Source organism: Dermochelys coriacea, chromosome 5, assembly GCF_009764565.3.
Source record: "Dermochelys coriacea isolate rDerCor1 chromosome 5, rDerCor1.pri.v4, whole genome shotgun sequence".
Classification (NCBI taxonomy): domain Eukaryota; kingdom Metazoa; phylum Chordata; order Testudines; family Dermochelyidae; genus Dermochelys; species Dermochelys coriacea.
Window position 1 is genome coordinate 100944617 of NC_050072.1, and position 19759 is coordinate 100964375.

The following is a 19759-nucleotide window of genomic DNA, read 5'->3' on the forward strand; positions in this document are numbered from 1 at the left end:
CTGAGTCTTGCTGTTCCTCTGCTGTGAGCAAATCTCTGTGAAACCTGCTGAAAAAGTGTGTCTCTAATCCCCCTCTAGCACTAGTCTACAGAGAGGATGACAAGTTGCTGCTGTTATCTGTTACTCCATGTGCAAAAGTGACAGAGGTCTGTGTGGTGGATCAAAAGGTTCAACCTTGCATGATGGAATTTCCCTTTCTTTTTTTTTTTTCTTTTCAGTTTTGCTTTTTTATAAACCTAGGACATTACACACACAAACTGTGTTAAAAGAACATTATTAAGGTTGCAAAAGTAAGCACTCAAAAGTTAGGAATTGCCAGAAATAAGATTATCTGTGCAACCTTTATTTGCCACCCTTTTGTATATGTATTATGATTCAGTCTTTATTTATATGATCACATATTACTTTTTCCACAGGACCCCTGCCTCATCCAGTGCTCAGTTTGAATGGTATGCACTTAATGAGCAGCTATTGAATATTTTGTTTTTTCCTTGTTGTTCAGTATATGGCCCGAGGCCTTATTTACTGTATACTATTCAAATCTTTCTCTGAAGAGAGAATTAATTTCCTCATAGATTTTTCTATGGCACTGATGCATACAGTATCTTAGTGCTTCACAAACATTATTTAATCTGTCTTCAAAACACCTCTGCAAGATGAAGGGGAGGTATTATTCCCATTTTACAGATGGGGACATGAAGCACAGAGTGATTAAGGTCATAAGTATTCACTAATTGTGGGTGTCCAATTTGAGATGCCTTAGGATCTGTTTTTTCAGAATACTTTGTCATTGCAGAAACTTTCATTCAGAGCATCATTCTTATTCCTTCCCAGCCTGGGAAACATTATATTTTTACTGCAACTTAAGAATGGAAGTGTCACTCCTTGTTCAACAGTGATGTGTCTGGGTTGCTGGTACGGTCCTTTTTCTCCTTTAACCTTCCTCTCAGGACACTTGCCCGCAAATACTGGACAATCTTGGCTGCTTTTCTTAACTGTATTTTGAGGACCTTGCAGATCTCTTCAAAATCCACAATCTAGTTCCCCAATCTCCTCTCTGATCCTGCTCCCCCTTTCCCAGGAACCAGACAGCCACCCTTCAAATTCAATACCCTCCAGAGTTCCAAACAAGAAGTCTGGATGGAGCTTCTGTTCTGGAGTTCGTGCCTATGTGTCTCTGTTCAGCCAGTGACTTATCTTATCTTATTTTTGGCCTTCGTTCCATGCTTAACCATACCTATTCTATACCAGCATCTTATCGTACAGTTTCAAAGTTAACATAGTTCCTTCTCCACAGGATGTTTTTTTTATTCCCTAGTTCTTAAGTTCTGTATTATAGCTAATTTATGAAATGTAAAAATGTTACATTTGTTAGTGGTTGTCATTTTTAAATAAATAGTTCTGTAGATATATTTGTTTCCTGGTATTCTTATTCATAATTAAAATACAATATTAACTATGTCTAAATTCTGCCCAATACCCCATACAACCCACTTGGTACTGAGGTACCTATTTGGCTTGCCCATGGTGAACACCAGGCCCAGTATTTGTATGCCAACGAGTAAATAAGCACACAGTTACTCACTTTGGTGACATTTGCTCCAGTGTAGAGGCCCACATAAAGGCTCTCATTCCATTTAAGACTCACTTAAGACTTTAACATGGGACCATGGGAACTTTGACAAGCTTTGAGGTGAATTTCAGAAACTATTGGCTACTTGTACAAAGGACTGACCTGCAGGGAATGTATTACACCAGTGCCCGTATGGCTACTCTGGCTCCCTTTTTATTTCTAGGTGAAATTTAAATTTATATAGTGTTAATCTATATAAAGCCATAAGTAGTTTGGATCTGAGATTCCTTAGAAATATTTTATCTTCCCTGGCTCTTGCCATGAAATCCTGGCTCGTTTATAGATTCTCTGTGACAGATGACCCACCTGAATCTCTGCTGCCCGTTTCTTTTGTGGTCATGGAAGGATTTGGCCCAAAATTTTGAAGCGTCATTTAGAAACTATTGTTAGTGTGTGTCCTGCTCCTCATTCCTTTTATAGCACTGACAGGTTTAGTGCAATAAAGTGTTATGTGCACACACCGATACCAGACAGACAAAACAGCTTTTTAAAGATTTGATTAAAGTAGAAAGGCAAATGCATTTTGAATATCCTGTAGTTAACCGACATCCAGAATCTCCTGATGTCTTTTCCTGTTAAAAAGTGTAACAAAAGTTGTGAACTGATAGGCTATTCTTTAAAAAACTCAAGTGCCTGAAGCTAGGAACATAAATAAACGGCCTGATTTTTCAAAGGTGCTGAGCTCATGGAGCTCCCATTGAAGTTAGTGCCTTGCTTCAGGATCCCAGGTCTGAAAATGTTCTTTTTTGTTCAATGACCCTTGATAAAGTTTTCCTGTAGTAGAGAGAGATGGCTTTTGACCACACATTTTCTCAACTTGTCCTTAGATAGATTTTGCAGATCTCAGACACAGTTTTGCTTTGCTCATGTACCTTTCTTGTTGTATATAGAAATAATTTCTTCCCAGGCTTTTTCCCTGCTAAGTTCAGTCAGGTTATACCATTGCATTGCTTTAAAGATATTCATCTTAACATGCTGACCTGGTGGGGTTGCTATTTTACACTTAAAGGCACTTTTCCATTTACTCTTGTCCAGCAATGGTCCATCATCTTATAATTACACAGACTGAAATATGGATTCATAGAGTATCTTTAATAATACAGAAGAGCTCTGTCTAGATATAAAGAAAAGGAATTACACTGAAGTCATCCATTTGAACATCTGGTTGACTAGGGGAGATTTTTAAAACAAAAATTATTTTAGAAGTATATTTGGTATTAATGAAAGGTACTGGGGAGACAACTCTGGAGAACAAAGTCTATTTATTCATAGTACAAAGGCAATATGAGGGGCTCTGATACAAGTGGTGAGCACAGCATAGATGCTTGAGTAGGTAGATAGAATGTGAGCTGGTACAGTAAAACCTCCCCTTGTTATCCTGACCTGGGAGAACCACTTCTAGTGATGATAGGTCAGTCCCTGTGGGGAAAATTCATCTTCATGTACCAGGCCTATGCACAACTTAAACCCTCAAAATAGAGCTTGAATGGAACTTAAGTGATACCCAGACCTTTGTAAAAAAAAAAATAAATGGACATAAATATGACATCAGGAATCCTAACATTCAAAAACCGGTAGGAGAACACTTCAACCTCTCTGGCCACTCAGTAAAAGACTTAAGAGTGGCAATTCTGCAACAGAAAAGCTTCAAAAACAGATTCCAACAAGAAACTGCTGAGCTTGAATTAATATGCAAACTAGATACTATTAACTTCGGTTTGAATAGAGACTGGGAGTGGCTGGGTCATTACACATATTGAAACTATTTCCACATGTTAAGTATCCTCACACCTTCTTGTTAATTGTCTAAATGAGCCATCTTGATTATCACTATAAAAGTGTTCTTTTTCCTCCTGCTGATAATAGCTCATCTTAATTAATTAGCCTCTTACAGTTTGTATGTCAAATTCCACCTTTTCTGTATGTGTGTGTGTGTATATATATATATATGTAGCCCACAAAAGCTTATGCTCTAATAAATTCATTAGTCTCTAAGGTTCCACAAGTACTCCTGGGTTGTTGGTTTTTTTTTTGTGTGGATACAGACTAACACAGCTGCTACCCTTAAACCAGACCTTGTGTGGGCCCTCTGCACAAGGATGAATTTCACTCTGTTCATTAGTTTGCACATCACTTTGAGACTAAGATGCATTATATAAATGCTAAGAATTATTATTAATTCTTTGCTGAGACTGCAACAAAGGTAGTTTCAGCAAGATGGTGGTTTTTGTGATGCAGACAGCTGTCCACTGAACTGGGTGAGACTATCAAGTAATAATTTTGTTGACCTCTGAATCTAAAGGTCCAGTTATGCAAAAACTTACTAGTAGTCAATGAGAGCTATTCACAGAACTAAAACTACAGCAGGTGGTGTATTCAGGATTTGGCCTTCGTTAGCCAAGACTTTCATTCATTACCAGAATGAGATAGAATTGACTGTGCGATCTAAGAGTTGAAAGGCTCTGTTAGTCCATTTACTAATCTCCGGAGCTAGCCATCCTCCCAACCTAAGCAGATTTTAATTGTTGTTAACATCTGGAATAAGAGGATGAATCTCACAGCCTGGAGAAAAAACAGTGATTAATTGTTAGATTTCACCAGCAGATTTGATCTGTGTAGGAGGCCTGCACTTTTTTGAATACCAGTTGACCCCATTATTGAAAGGCATTGACACAATCCATATCTGAGGATTGTTTAAAAGCCTAACCATTATTATGTATTAAGTGCCATCAGTGAACTCACAAGACGTAGGATGCAGTCTCTGGCACAAATAATTTACAATCTGCTGTTGATACAGTGTTTATTAAAATGTGTACAGATATTAGTAGTCAATATAGCAGCAAAATGTATCTATCTTTTAAAAATAATGGTAATGAATTTGTTTTTAAATTGTAAACAAATCATAGATAGACCAAATACATGTCAATCAAATGAAATACTTAGGACTTGTCCATCTTCAGTGTATTATTAAAGAATATTAATTTTAGACTAAGGTTGTCTTATATTTTTGTTGTACTCATAATGGTGTGAAAAGAACCGCTTGACTAATGTAGCTAGAATTGTTTGTATAGTATGACTGAGCTTGTCTGATACTGTTTCTTGCATAAAAGGCATATTGGTGTTATGTTCTCATGGACTTTTTCCCTTTATTTAACAGCTACAGATTCCAGCCCCTTTCATGTTCACCTTCTCTGGAGTGTTAATCATTTCTTAAACATGAATGTGTGTTCTAAGCCATTACATTAGGGTTTTGTTAAATGTTTTAAAATAGTATTCCAAGAAGGTAAAATAAGATAGCGGTCCTGATGCTGCTCCCATTAAGTCAAGAACAGAATCACAAACTGCATAAGAGGTTGCTCTGGCTCACCTTTCACGTACCATATCTGCATTACCTAGTTCTGACTCAAGCAGATATTTTTTTCATTTCCCTTTGTGACAGGCATACTCCTTTTGTGAGATCTAGTGCCCTGCAGTATTGAAAAATTTTGACTGCAGAGTATGTTTTTGAACACGGTTAAAAAAATATGCCAACTTGAGGCATTTTTTAACGTTTTTTTATTTATGCAGCCGTTACTATTTCAAAGTAGTTTTATTTTCTCTGAATGCCAGTGACAATACTTTAGTGTAAATATTTCAGCATGAGCCTGTTCACATTGCCACTAGCAGTAGTTTACATTTACCAGACTTGAATATGTTTTATAATCGGTAAAGGGTTACTGCAAGTGATGCTGAAATGTTTGATTTTGTTTGTAACTAAAGAGCAACATTTCAGTATCAACTGCTACTTTCAGATTGGTTTAAAGCACAACCTGCAGAGTTAATGTGTGAGCACCAGTGACAAATGTTCAGTGCATCTGTGATTCCAGGTTCCTGTTCTGTGGGCTTAATAGCTATTAGTAATGTATTTATAGATAAAGCCTGGCATAATAGACCACACAGCACACGCATTAAGTTAATTACATGTTACTACTGGAACTAAAATGGAAGTCTGCCAGCAAGGTGAGTATCATACTTGTCAAATAAGCAAGTCCACAAGATAAGTCACCAGAGTCTGTGAATTTTTTTTTAAACTACATCTGGAGTTATTTGCAGAAGATTTATAAGTGCTCGATAATGGAGTGACAAGAATTATGATTATCGCTGTGTCTCATTGGTAGCTGATAGAATCTCTTTTGATATTGAACACTTACATAGTAATACAATAAAAAGCTCCACGACAGCAGCCCATTTACAGGTGGATAATCTGGAGAGTACGCACCCCTACCCAGGGAAGATGTTTGGGTATATGTGAGTGGCATGGAAAATGTCCTTGTGCAATTGGCATGGGGAATTGTGGTCCCCAAATGCCTGAGTCTAATCTTAGTAAGCACATGGGAGTGTATGCATTGGGGCAGATGGGTTGTTTAATTAAATGTTTCTGTCATTTTGGTTTTTTTAGGATCATTTAACATTTTTGACATTTTCCTTTTCTAAATCTGTGCGTACATGCAAAATCGTTAAGTAACCTGAATCTAAGACCTTAAGATCTGAGAGAGTTTGAATATTAAGGCTCTGATTCTTCTCTCACTTACACCAGTTCTGCACTTGTGTAACTCCAATGATTTGAAAAGAGTGACGAGTGATTTGTAAAAATGTAAATGAGAGCAGAATCTGGCCCTATGTTTTTAAACTTAACTGTCTTTTTTTTTTTTAATTAAATAAAACTAATCCTTATTCTTTCTCTCTCTTTTCTGGTGCAGATTTACTTTTTAAAACCTATTGTGTTAAATGTGAAACTTTTTTTTAACCAGAACGAAAAAGAGAAATCCAAGCAGAGACTAACCTAGACCAGTTACTAGACAAATCCTGGACATTAGTGTGTAGATCCCTGCTTAACTTGAGTCTCTGCAAATTCTTCTCTAACCATTTTCCTATCTCTGTTTATTCCATGCTAAGCAGATGGCCCAGAAATTAGCCAAAAGCAGGAAGAAGGTGCAGTACAACCTCCATCAGCTTGATGTTATGCCTGTTTATTTTTATTTTTATTCTATTTTTTGCCTTTCTTACTTTTGATTTTGTGTTTTTATTTTCTGCATCCAGCAAATTTTTGTTCAGGTTTATTTCAGAGTCACCACACAAGTTGACATTTCCCAAAAATCAGTTGCCTGGTTGGCCATTTTTTGTTGCTTATCATTAGCCATTTCATATTAGAACTAGGGTAAATATTGGATTTATCAAATGTAAACGGACTGAACCCAGAAATACCTACCAAATAAAGAGGAATGACATGGTAAAGGTTTTAATTCTATAAAATGGCATATTAAAAAGGAAATGACTCTTATTTTATCCCTTTCTAAAGACTATTTTTGGTTAACTTACAGATGTGTCAAATTGCTGGATGCAAAAAAAAAAAGTTTACATATGTACACTCACTTTATACACTGAGATTACTAAAATATGAGTCAATTTTGTTCATGGAGTTCTTAGGTGTCGTGGAACAAATCTGATGCATTTTAAAGTGCAAGCATTTGCTCTATATGTTTACAAATGTACATCTTGTGGAGTGGGTTAGTGCTTTAATATTCTGTTGTCTGACCATAAAGACCCTCTTACCAGAACTGCATTATAATTGCTTAATCTGCACCTGATGTGTACATTTTTCTCACTAGTCTGAGCAGTCACTGTAATAATTAGCAAAAAGAAAAGTTTCAGAGTAGCAGCCGTGTTAGTCTGTATTCGCAAAAAGAAAAGGAGTACCCGTGGCACCTTAGTCTCTAAGGTGCCACGGGTACTCCTTTTCTTTTTGCAAAAAGAAAAGGAGTACTTGTGGCACCTTAGAGACTAACAAATTTATTAGAGCATAAGCTTTCGTGAGCTACAGCTCACTTCATCGGATGCATTTGGTGGAAAAAACAGAAGAGAGATTTATATATACACACACACAGAGAACATGAAACAATGGGTTTATCATACACACTGTAAGGAGAGTGATCACTTAAAATAAGCCATCACCAGCAGCAGGGGGGGGAAAGGAGGAAAACCTTTCATGGTGACAAGCAAGGTAGGCTAATTCCAGCAGTTAACAAGAATATCAGAGGAACAGTGGGGGGTAGGGTGGGAGGGAGAAATACCATGGGGAAATAGTTTTACTTTGTGTAATGACTCATCCATTCCCAGTCTCTATTCAAGCCTAAATTAATTGTATCCAGTTTGCAAATTAATTCCAATTCAGCAGTCTCTCGTTGGAGTCTGTTTTTGAAGCTTTTTTGTTGAAGTATAGCCACTCTTAGGTCTGTAATCGAGTGACCAGAGAGATTGAAGTGTTCTCCAACTGGTTTTTGAATGTTATAATTCTTGACGTCTGATTTGTGTCCCTTCATTCTTTTACGTAGAGACTGTCCAGTTTGGCCAATGTACATGGCAGAGGGGCATTGCTGGCACATGATGGCATATATCACATTGGTAGATGTGCAGGTGAACGAGCCTCTGATACTGTGGCTGATGTGATTAGGTCCTATGATGGTGTCCCCTGAATAGATATGTGGACAGAGTTGGCAACAGGCTTTGTTGCAAGGATAGGTTCCTGGGTTAGTGGTTCTGTTGTGTGGTGTGTGGTTGCTGGTGAGTATTTGCTTCAGGTTGGGGGGCTGTCTGTAAGCAAGGACTGGTCTGTCTCCCAAGATCTGTGAGAGTGATGGGTCGTCCTTCAGGATGGGTTGTAGATCCTTGATGATGCGTTGGAGAGGTTTTAGTTGGGGGCTGAAGGTGATGGCTAGTGGCGTTCTGTTGTTTTCTTCGTTGGGCCTGTCCTGTAGTAAGTGACTTCTGGCTCCTCTTCTGGCTCTGTCAATCTGTTTCTTCACTTCAGCAGGTGGGTATTGTAGTTGTAGGAATGCATGATAGAGATCTTGTAGGTGTTTGTCTCTGTCTGAGGGGTTGGAGCAAATGCGGTTATATCGTAGCGCTTGGCTGTAGACAATGGATCGAGTGGTATGATCTGGATGAAAGCTAGAGGCATGTAGGTAGGAATAGCGGTCAGTAGGTTTCCGATATAGGGTGGTGTTTATGTGACCATCGCTTATTAGCACCGTAGTGTCCAGGAAGTGGATCTCTTGTGTGGACTGGTCCAGGCTGAGGTTGATGGTGGGATGGAAATTGTTGAAATCATGGTGGAATTCCTCAAGAGCTTCTTTTCCATGGGTCCAGATGATGAAGATGTCATCAATGTAGCGCAAGTAGAGTAGGGGCATTAGGGGACGAGAGCTGAGGAAGCGTTGTTCTAAGTCAGCCATAAAAATGTTGGCAGACTGTGGGGCCATGCGGGTACCCATCGCAGTGCCGCTGATTTGAAGGTATACATTGTCACCAAATGTGAAATAGTTATGGGTCAGGACAAAGTCACAAAGTTCAGCCACCAGGTTAGCCGTGACAGTATCGGGGAAACTCCCTGAAAAAGCACAAGAACAAATCCGCACAGACACACCCCTGGAGCCCCGACCTGGGGTATTCTATCTGCTACCCAAGATCCATAAAGCTGGAAATCCTGGACGCCACATCATCTCAGGCATTGGCACCCTGACAGCAGGATTGTCTGGCTACGTAGACTCCCTCCTCAGGCCCTTCGTTACCAGCACTCCCAGCTATCTTCGAGACACCACTGACTTCCTGAGGAAACTACAGTCCATTGGTGATCTTCCTAAAAACACCATCCTAGCCACTATGGATGTAAAAGCCCTCTACACCAACATTCCACACAAAGATGGACTACAAGCCGTCAGGAACAGTATCCCCGATACTGTCACGGCTAACCTGGTGGCTGAACTTTGTGACTTTGTCCTGACCCATAACTATTTCACATTTGGTGACAATGTATACCTTCAAATCAGCGGCACTGCGATGGGTACCCGCATGGCCCCACAGTATGCCAACATTTTTATGGCTGACTTAGAACAACGCTTCCTCAGCTCTCGTCCCCTAATGCCCCTACTCTACTTGCGCTATATTGATGACATCTTCATCATCTGGACCCATGGAAAAGAAGCCCTTGAGGAATTCCACCATGATTTCAACAATTTCCATCCCACCATCAACCTCAGCCTGGACCAGTCCACACAAGAGATCCACTTCCTGGACACTACGGTGCTAATAAGCGATGGTCATATAAACACCACCCTATATCGGAAACCTACTGACCACTATTCCTACCTACATGCCTCTAGCTTTCATCCAGATCATACCACTCGATCCATTGTCTACAGCCAAGCGCTACGATATAACCGCATTTGCTCCAACCCCTCAGACAGAGACAAACACCTACAAGATCTCTATCATGCATTCCTACAACTACAATACCCACCTGCTGAAGTGAAGAAACAGATTGACAGAGCCAGAAGAGGAGCCAGAAGTCACCTACTACAGGACAGGCCCAACGAAGAAAACAACAGAACGCCACTAGCCATCACCTTCAGCCCCCAACTAAAACCTCTCCAACGCATCATCAAGGATCTACAACCCATCCTGAAGGACGACCCATCACTCTCACAGATCTTGGGAGACAGACCAGTCCTTGCTTACAGACAGCCCCCCAATCTGAAGCAAATACTCACCAGCAACCACACACCACACAACAGAACCACTAACCCAGGAACCTATCCTTGCAACAAAGCCCATTGCCAACTCTGTCCACATATCTATTCAGGGGACACCATCATAGGGCCTAATCACATCAGCCACACTATCAGAGGCTCGTTCACCTGCGCATCTACCAATGTGATATATGCCATCATGTGCCAGCAATGCCCCTCTGCCATGTACATTGGCCAAACTGGACAGTCTCTACGTAAAAGACTGAATGGACACAAATCAGACGTCAAGAATTATAACATTCAAAAACCAGTTGGAGAACACTTCAATCTCTCTGGTCACTCGATTACAGACCTAAGAGTGGCTATACTTCAACAAAAAAGCTTCAAAAACAGACTCCAACGAGAGACTGCTGAATTGGAATTAATTTGCAAACTGGATACAATTAATTTAGGCTTGAATAGAGACTGGGAATGGATGAGTCATTACACAAAGTAAAACTATTTCCCCATGGTATTTCTCCCTCCCACCCCACCCCCCACTGTTCCTCTGATATTCTTGTTAACTGCTGGAATTAGCCTACCTTGCTTGTCACCATGAAAGGTTTTCCTCCTTTTCCCCCCCCTGCTGCTGGTGATGGCTTATCTTAAGTGATCACTCTCCTTACAGTGTGTATGATAAACCCATTGTTTCATGTTCTCTGTGTGTGTGTATATAAATCTCTCCTCTGTTCTTTCCACCAAATGCATCCGATGAAGTGAGCTGTAGCTCACGAAAGCTTATGCTCTAATAAATTTGTTAGTCTCTAAGGTGCCACAAGTACTTCTTTTCTTTTTGCGAATACAGACTAACACGGCTGCTACTCTGAAACCTGTAATAATTAGCATCATATAGAAATCCTGCAGGCAAGAATTGCCCTTAGTCCTGTACATTGCTCATGCAAAAAGCCTTTTTTAATGTGGCATTCATGTTAAAATGAAAATCATTTTGATTTCCATGGAATGATTATACAGTTCATGCTGCAGTGGGTTATAACTTCATTTGATCAGAAAGAGGGTAGGGAGTTTGAATGGAATTAAGTTTTATAAATAATACTGAATCTAACACACTTTCATCCCTATATATAGTTTCCATATCTTTGTGTTTATCTTTAGCTTCTGCAATTTAATACTCTGTTTTGCATTGCTGTTCTGGTGACTGTGTCTTGGTGCACCCCTGTTTGTGATCTAACATCATTATTAAGGCTGTTCTCTGATGCATTTCCTGACTCTAATCCATTTTATTTGCAGGCCCCAGAAGGTGAATCTCAGCCCATGACTGAGGTGGACCTCTTTATCTCTACGCAGAGAATAAAAGTGTTGAATGCAGACACACAGGTATAGGCAAAGACGTGCCCTTGCCAAGGTTGGACCTTGTCAATATCGTAGTAGTGTTCACTCTCTATTGAACTGTTATTGAAAGGTATCACGGTACAGCACTTCAGATAGTCTAGTGCCATGTCTGTTCTCAGTGTGTCTCAGATATTTTTCACTATAATGCTTAGAGAGTTTGGCTGAGGTAGCTAATTCCAAGTCCTTAATCCTCTGTGTAGTGCATGTTCAAACCCTCTGAACTGGGTTTTTGTATTTGGAGTTCTTTTACCCAGTAAATATAATAGCCATTAATTTTTTTAATGGGAATTTCAGTTCATTTGGTGGAACTGACACTGCTGGTTCCCTTTTCTTTCACATCTTTTCATACAGAATACATAAAGTTAGCCTGTGTTTTTACATTTTCTGCCAGTTGTTCTTACATTGTTAGTATCTATTTACATGATGCCAAAACCATGCTAAGCATTTGCTCAAAGCGAGCACTGATCTCAGGATTTCTCTTCCTCAGGAAACTATGATGGATCATCCTCTGAGGACCATTTCCTACATTGCTGATATAGGGAATATCGTTGTGCTGATGGCTCGGCGGCGAATGCCTCGCTCTAATTCCCAGGACAATGTGGAGGCATCTCACCCCTCTCAGGATGGGAAGAGGCAATACAAAATGATTTGCCATGTCTTTGAATCTGAGGATGTAAGGAGCTATTTTATTTCATTACTTTGTTACACTTGAGAATATGAGACTCATTTGTCAGGATAGGATTGAAGTCTGTGGTTGATGGTCCTGTTTGATTTTTAGTTACATAAAAAGAATTCATCTAAAAAGAGGAACTTTTCTGACTTTTGCATATTGGGTCCTTTTTGGTTGTCATTATTAAATAAGAAACTGCATTTAGAAACACAGATTTTCATTTTATGTGTTTTAGTTTTGTTCTTAATGAAATACCTTTAACAGACATTGAGGCAGAGCCTCAAATATTGGCTGCTGTCACAGCTAGTTTCATCAACTGAGGATCTGCCCCTGAGAGTCAGCATCCATCACAGTAACTTGTTTCCAGGGGGATTTGTACCCATGAACATTACTGCTAGGATCATAAATGCATGTCATAAGGATGATGCAGCTAGGCCTTTCTTGTCCTTGAGGATGCTGCAGTTGGAAGGGATACACTGAAAGCATTTTAGGAAACCCAGTCAATGATGTAATATATGTATACTTCTGAAGTGGCCTGCATGCAGATACCTCTAAGCAGACACCTGTAGTGGCAGGGTATATACTTTGTCCATACTAATTCAATTTATGAAAATCTCAGTTGAATTTGTAGATTCAGGACCAGAGTCAACATTGTGCTTTATGCTGCTTTGAAAGATGCAAAGCATCTGTAAACCCATTTTAAGTTAGCCAATTAAACTGGATTCATGACAGTGTGAGGACTGTAGAAGGCAGGTTCTGTGGTCCACCACTAGGTGGCATACTAAGTTGTCTTTGTTATCTACCATTGGGTCCTCGCTGTTCTAGGCCCTAACATCTGGGAAAGATGCATCAGTCTACACAATTCTCCAATTTTATGTTATTTTTTTTAACTAAGCTAAATAACTGAAGAAAAAATGTAAAATAAAATTAAACACATGGGCAAATCAAATTTAAAATAAAATTTGTTAATATCAAATAATAAATTAATCTTTTTATCAGGTTAATACTGAATAAGATAACGATTTTGTGAACTTTATCTAGGAATATGGGAAGTCAGCATATCTTGTTTAGCTGTCAACCTGCAGAATAATAGGGTATTTTCAATTTCAGTGGCAACTGATGTACTTATTTCAGTCAGATGACTGCTACAGGAAGGGTCAGATCACTCCTACCTTGAAATTAATGTTTAGATTACAGCTCTTCTGCTAGTTAACATAGCCTGCCCAAATGATGAGTGGTTAGGTGGTGATCTATTTATTTTCCCTGCCCCCTGAACACAGGTTTATAGGAGACTTTCCAAAACAATTCAGAATAACACAGCTGGTTACATTTAGGTGAAAATAACATACCTCCCAACCCATAAAATGTATGTGTGTGAGATCTTTTAGACAGCAAAGTTATTTAAACCAAGGTCTGTTTTTAGGTCTTTGAGAAACTATTCCATAGGCACCACTCTCTCAGATAAATTCTGTGGGTTCTGTCCACATGCACAGACCTGCTACCTGTCACCTGCTAGAGTTAAAAAGAAAGACAAGTGCAAGAATGCTGAGGTAGAGGCATTCCTCTACTAATGAAAATTGGAAAAAGAAAACAAACAAAGGTGATATTTTTACAGGATGGCTATTGTGACCCTTGTGATTTCCTTCAACTCCAGGAAACTGGTATATGGTTGAAAAAAGTTCAGTCAGTGGCTTTCTCGGCTCATCTGGTTGTCAATGGACTTGCTGGCTGGTTATAGGCTGCTTGCTTATAGATGTCAAAAACGTAGATGTTGAGCATTTCTAGACTCCTAACCCACATTGACCAACTGAGGGCAGAGAAAGCATAGGTCTCTTTCTCAGGCATGGTGGCATCACATGGCAAGAGGACAGAAGCAATTTTTCTTTTCCTTCAGCTTATGATGACCAGGCTGGTTGCTACCCCTTAGAGCTACTTATTAGGAGTTTGTTGGCAAATCAGAATGGGGCACTCCCCTTCTGAAGTCGCAAGTGTCACCTAATGAGGTTTAATTAGGTCACATTTATGCAGGTCATGATCATCCCCCATGAGTAAATGTTGGCTTGGAAAGTCCTAAATGTCAGGAGATGAAAAACATGTCAGTCAGTCAGGTGGTCTGATAGTATTTTGAGACATTCGAGGAGACACGATCAACGGTCTTGTGTTACATGACATTATTTCAACCATTCTGCAAAAGTTTTGATTAAGAATTCAAAATAAATTGGAAAAAATACAGAGCTAGCAAAAAATCGTAACTTTATCTATTAGAAGTAAAGAGCCCCGATGCTCCACAGGGTATATTATCTTAATCTTGTGTCTGTTTGTGTGTATTACAATCTCATTTTCTCTTCTCCAGAAGGACAGTTAGGTAGCCCATAAGCGTTTAGTTTTAGAATGATCCTACTCTACCCAACAGCTAACTAGCAATCATTACATCATCAAACTCTGGGATGCTGGCCAAAACTTGTCCCTGTTTTAAATTGCCCTAATCTGTTGAGGAATGTAATGTGCAAATCCTAGAGAGACTGACATGTTCAAGCAAGAATCACAAGAAACTATGTGACTCTTTCTGCTGCTTCTGCAGGAGCAATTAACTAACATAATTTCTTCCAAATTATAGTACTATGGTCTACAAACTCTGTGCCCAAACAATTAAAATGGTGTTTTCATTTCAGCTCCATTAAACACAGGGAGGTTGGGAATTAAATACTTAAATGGAAAAGGACAATCAATAGGGAAAGTTTATTTTTGAGTTTCTAATAAGGTATTTTAAGCAATGGAGACTAAACTGTTGATAATGGAACAAATTTTCAAAAGAGCTCAGTGCTAGATTCCCAACTACTCAGCATCTACAGTTGGGGCCAGATTTTCAAAAGAGCTCAATGCCCAAAATCTATCCATTTATTTTGGTGCTTAAATGAGAGTTGAACTCTTATGAAAATGTGGCCCAACATACATGTGTGTGCGTGCACACGCGTGTGTAATTGTGACCACATCCTCTTAAGTGCCAGTGATCATCTGTTGTTATCAATGAGATCTGCACCAGTTTGAGAGTAGTTTAACATAGTCAGTCTTTATCAGATGGACAATAGGTAGCAGATACAAATATAAGCAGGATGACTTCAAAAGAAAAAAAGAGGAACAAATATTCTTTTAAGAGTCATATTTTTCCTATAGGTGTGTTCATGTAATGCTGGCTTGTAAGAGAATGATGATACTGCTTGTGGCTAAAGGTCAGAGCAGCCCAGTTATTGCCTGTGTTACCCAATAGACATCCAAGACAGCTAATGTAATATAGTGTTCTTGTTCTCCAGCCTAATTGTCAAACAATGAAGGAAGGATTTTTTTTGTGTTTACTTCAGCAGTTCTCATCTGTGAAAGGAAGGCCCACTACTCTTCCTTTTCAGTTGTAACAGCTTGCCTTGCTGAGTTAAATAATTGTATAGGTTGAGGATAAGATTGTTGGGGATTTTTTGTTGTTGTGTGTGTAATTTTTGTCCAGTGCCTAGAGCTTGCGATAGAGATTCTTTTTATTCACACAGAAATCAAAATAAACTAATACAGGACAAGTTGGAACCTGGTCTTTAGTGTTATAAATGATATTAAAGGAAAAAAACTGAAAAGTGGCTTATTAATATGGCAGAACTATTTACAGCATGATTGTAACTTCAAGTGTCAGCGAACAAGACCATCAGCAATGCTATGTATTTGATATTTTCCTTTCCTTTTTGGGGGGAACTGCTGCAGGCACAGCTGATTGCACAATCCATAGGTCAAGCATTTAGTGTGGCCTACCAGGAATTCCTGAGGGCAAATGGAATAAATCCAGAAGACCTGAGCCAGAAGGAGTACAGTGACCTGCTCAACACCCAAGACATGTACAATGATGACCTCATTCACTTTTCCAAGTCTGAAAACTGCAAAGACGTATGTCCCAGTCTTCTGATGATAGTAGTATTAGGCTGGTCTGTCCCAAATGCAAGCTAATACTGGGAGCAATTAGAAAGCCATTAGCGTTTCCCATAAATGACTTTCATCAGGTCAGCCTAGAGCACTCTTCTCCCCGGTAGGACACTCAGTGGCAATTCTGTTTGAAGAGTGAACAGGGAACCGTCAGTTCATCAGTGTTACCGTGATTTGCCATCTGTTCTGTGCTGTTTTACCAAACAATTTTCAAATACATGGGACACTGCACATCAGTAAAAGGAACTTAAAACAAGCTGTTGATTTAACAAATAACATACATTTTATGGAGACGTTAGGGTTGGTGAACGCGTTTGTCTCCAGGTTTGTTTTAAAGCAGTATATTTTTTGCTTGTTTTATTAATAAAGATGAACCAGTGTACCATTGCAGTGTATAGGGTATGTAATCCAGTCTCTAGCGCATTCTCACTGTTGTAGTCCTACCTGCACCACCCCATCACCACCACCTCCTGTGAGGCCCGGGGGTGTAGGTGGTCAGACCTGGTGGCTGGAATGGTGGTCGAAGCTGGTCGTAGGGTCGGGAAAGAGCTGAGGACAGCGCTGAAACTGGAGACAGTCCATGGGTCAGAGTCCATAGACAAGCCAAATCAGGATCGTACTCAGAGTCAGGAAGCAGGCCAAAAATTGAAGCTGGGTGGAGTCAGTCCAGGGGCCTGGGTGGTCAGGAGTTGGAGGCAGGGCTAGAGCAGGGTCAGGAGCAAGCTGGAGCAGCCTCAGGGCAGGGCACGGACAAAGCAGGGGGCAGGAACCGGCACAGGGATAGGACCAAGGGCAGGCTTGACTAACTTGCTGTGAAGCTGAAATACCTGTGCCTTGGGGCTATCTGATCTGGGCCCTGGCGGGGAATAGGCTGCTGCATCATGCCAGAGGGTTGAGTCACAGCAGGTTCTGCTGGAGGGGTGAGTCGCTAGCTGAGTGAGCAGCCCTGGTCCAGCTGCAGGTTTGCCTCACTCTCTCCTGGCCCCCCCACCAATACCTTTTATGATGTTTTCTTGTAAGATAAAACATCATTCATATGCTGACTTATTTCACGCTAGAAATAAATTAGAAATTTGTTAACACATCTGTTTCGTTGTTTTTGCCTTGGAGTGAGAAAGAGACAGAGAAGTTGTGTGTGTCTGTGTTGGTGTCTATGTGTATCAGGGGTAGGCAAACTTTTTGACCCGAGGGCCACATCTGGGTATGGAAATTGTATGGTGGGCCATGAATGCTCACAAAATTGGGGGTTGGGGTATGGAAGAGGGATGAGGGCTCTGGCTGGGGGAGCGGGCTCTGGGGTGGAACCAGAAATGAGGAGTTCAGGATGTAGGAGGGGGCTCTGGGCTGGGGGTTGGGATGCGGGGGGTGGAGGGCAGAGGGCTCTGGCTGGAGGTGCGGGCTCTGGGATGGGGCTGTGGATGAGGGATTGGGGGTGCAGGAGGCTGTTCCGGGCTGGGACTGAGGGGTTTGGAGGGCAGGAGGGAGATCAAGGCTGGAGCACAGGGTTGGAGTGTGGGAGGGGGTCGGGTTGCAGGCTCTGGGTGGCACTTACCTCAGGCGGCTCCTGGAAGCAGCATCATGTTCTCATTCTGGCTCCTATGTGGAGATGCAACCAGGCGGTTCTGCGCGCTGCCCTGTCTGTAGGTGCCGCCCCTGCAACTCCCATTGGCCGTAGTTCTCTGTCAAAGGGAGCTGCGGGGGCAGTGCTTGGGGTGGGGGCAGTGTGCGGAGCCCCCTGGCTGCTCCTACGCATAGGAGCCAGAGGAGGTACATGCCACTGTTTCCGGGAGCTGCGCGGAGCCATGGCACGTGCAGAGCGGGGCAAGCCCTCGACCCTGTTCCCCAGCTGGAGTGGGACAAGCCCCTCTCCCCGGTGGGAGCTCAAGGGCTGGATTATAATGTCTGAAAGGCCCCTGGGCTGTAGTATGCCCACCCCTGATATTTATGTACATGTCCGCACTGGCTGTATTCTGTAGCTGAGAATAATATCAGTTTGAAACTATATTTCTATCTCCTAATTCAGGTTTACATTGAAAAGCAAAAGGGAGAAATTCTAGGTGTCGTGATTGTGGAATCTGGCTGGGGATCCATCTTGCCCACAGTTATTATAGCCAACATGATGCATGGAGGACCAGCAGAGAAGTCGGGAAAGCTGAACATAGGGGATCAGATCATGTCAATTAATGGTACCAGCTTAGTCGGCTTACCACTCTCAACGTGCCAGAGTATTATAAAGGTACAGGGAATGTTCTTAAATGTTACATATTTAAAAACTGCATGGGAATAGTGGAAGATAATAAAGATGTATATTAAAGATGTTCTCTAAAAACACTCATAATTTGTATTTGTATAGCAATTTGTATCCGATGATCTCAAAGCACTTTGCAAAGTCTAATTAATATAGCCTTGTAGGCCCCCGTGAGATGGGAAATATTAATATCATCCCCATTTCACAGAGGGTGAAATGAAAATGCAGAGCTTTGACTTGCGTAAGTTGACACAAGACATCTATGGTGAGCTGAGAATAGAAGCTTGGCTCCCCCACAGTCCCGGGCCTTAACTACAAGACCATTTTTGCCACCCTGGCCTTACTTTGTGTTTCATCATTCACAAAGCGCAAAACTATTCAGAGAAAAAGGGCCAGATCTTGAAGCCATATCTCAGTCTTGAGCAAAACTTCCATTGAAGTCAACTGGAGCCTAGCTTCAGTAAGGACTGAAGAAAAGGATTTTGGAATTTGACCCAGAGTGCTAAGACTGATAAAACAAATGTAGTAAATTGGATAATTTATATTTTTAAACTATAAAACATATTTGTCTTCTATATGATTATGGTGTTAACTTGTGAATATTTTGAAGTGTACATTTTTTTTTCAACCTAGTAACACTATGGGACATTTAATTGGGACAAGTTTACGTTTACATGAGTATGTGATTGCAAAAAGCAGGCATGTCAAGTGAAAAAGAAGAATCTCTGGAGTAGCTGCAATTTATAAGAGAACGGGTATTTAATCATTTCTGTTTCATGGAAAGAAAATGCTGCATCCATTGAGAATGTCATAGGCAAAACTAAATTGAAACAAATAGCTACCCTACAACTTGCTGCACCACATGGTTTGTAGGTCACATACTGAAATGGTACATCTGACATCTATAAATTCTTCTGTAAAACAACCCAGCAAAATGCAGAGTAAAGTTGGATTTTTATAATCCTTTTTGCTGAGCTTTTGCCAGGTGATTTTCTTTAGCTTGTTTTGAAACAAAATTATTTTGTCTAGTAGTTCACAAAATAAATGTCTGTGTGTCCCTTCCAAATTGTATGTAGGCTGTGGTTGGTTTCTTAGCACTTGAACTAAAAAATTGCTACAAAGATTTAAAATATGTGCATCTGAAAATACTTAGCCTAGCATGTGAACATTTAATGTGTTCTGACCATTACTCCTTGTCTGAGTGCAATACAGTCAAACCGTGGTAAAAGCAGCCTGGTTTCCTGAAAAAAACATACGTCTAATAAATCAACTTTCTGTTGCTTTTTACCTTGGAT

The 19759-nt window shown here is 40.5% G+C and overlaps 1 protein-coding gene across 3 annotated transcripts in view; it reads left to right on the plus strand.

Moving 5' to 3' along the window:
* APBA1 (amyloid beta precursor protein binding family A member 1) overlaps window positions 1-19759 on the plus strand; it is a 141025-nt gene that overhangs the window by 112685 nt on the left and 8581 nt on the right. For 2 of the 3 annotated variants that reach the window (XM_038403220.2, XM_043515570.1), the window contains exons 6-10: window positions 6572-6604; window positions 11485-11571; window positions 12074-12259; window positions 16001-16180; window positions 18240-18452. In XM_038403220.2, coding sequence (XP_038259148.1) covers window positions 6572-6604; window positions 11485-11571; window positions 12074-12259; window positions 16001-16180; window positions 18240-18452 — 699 coding nt within the window. The remainder of the gene's footprint in view (window positions 1-6571; window positions 6605-11484; window positions 11572-12073; window positions 12260-16000; window positions 16181-18239; window positions 18453-19759) is intronic. The other variant, XM_038403221.2, reaches the window with a different exon arrangement.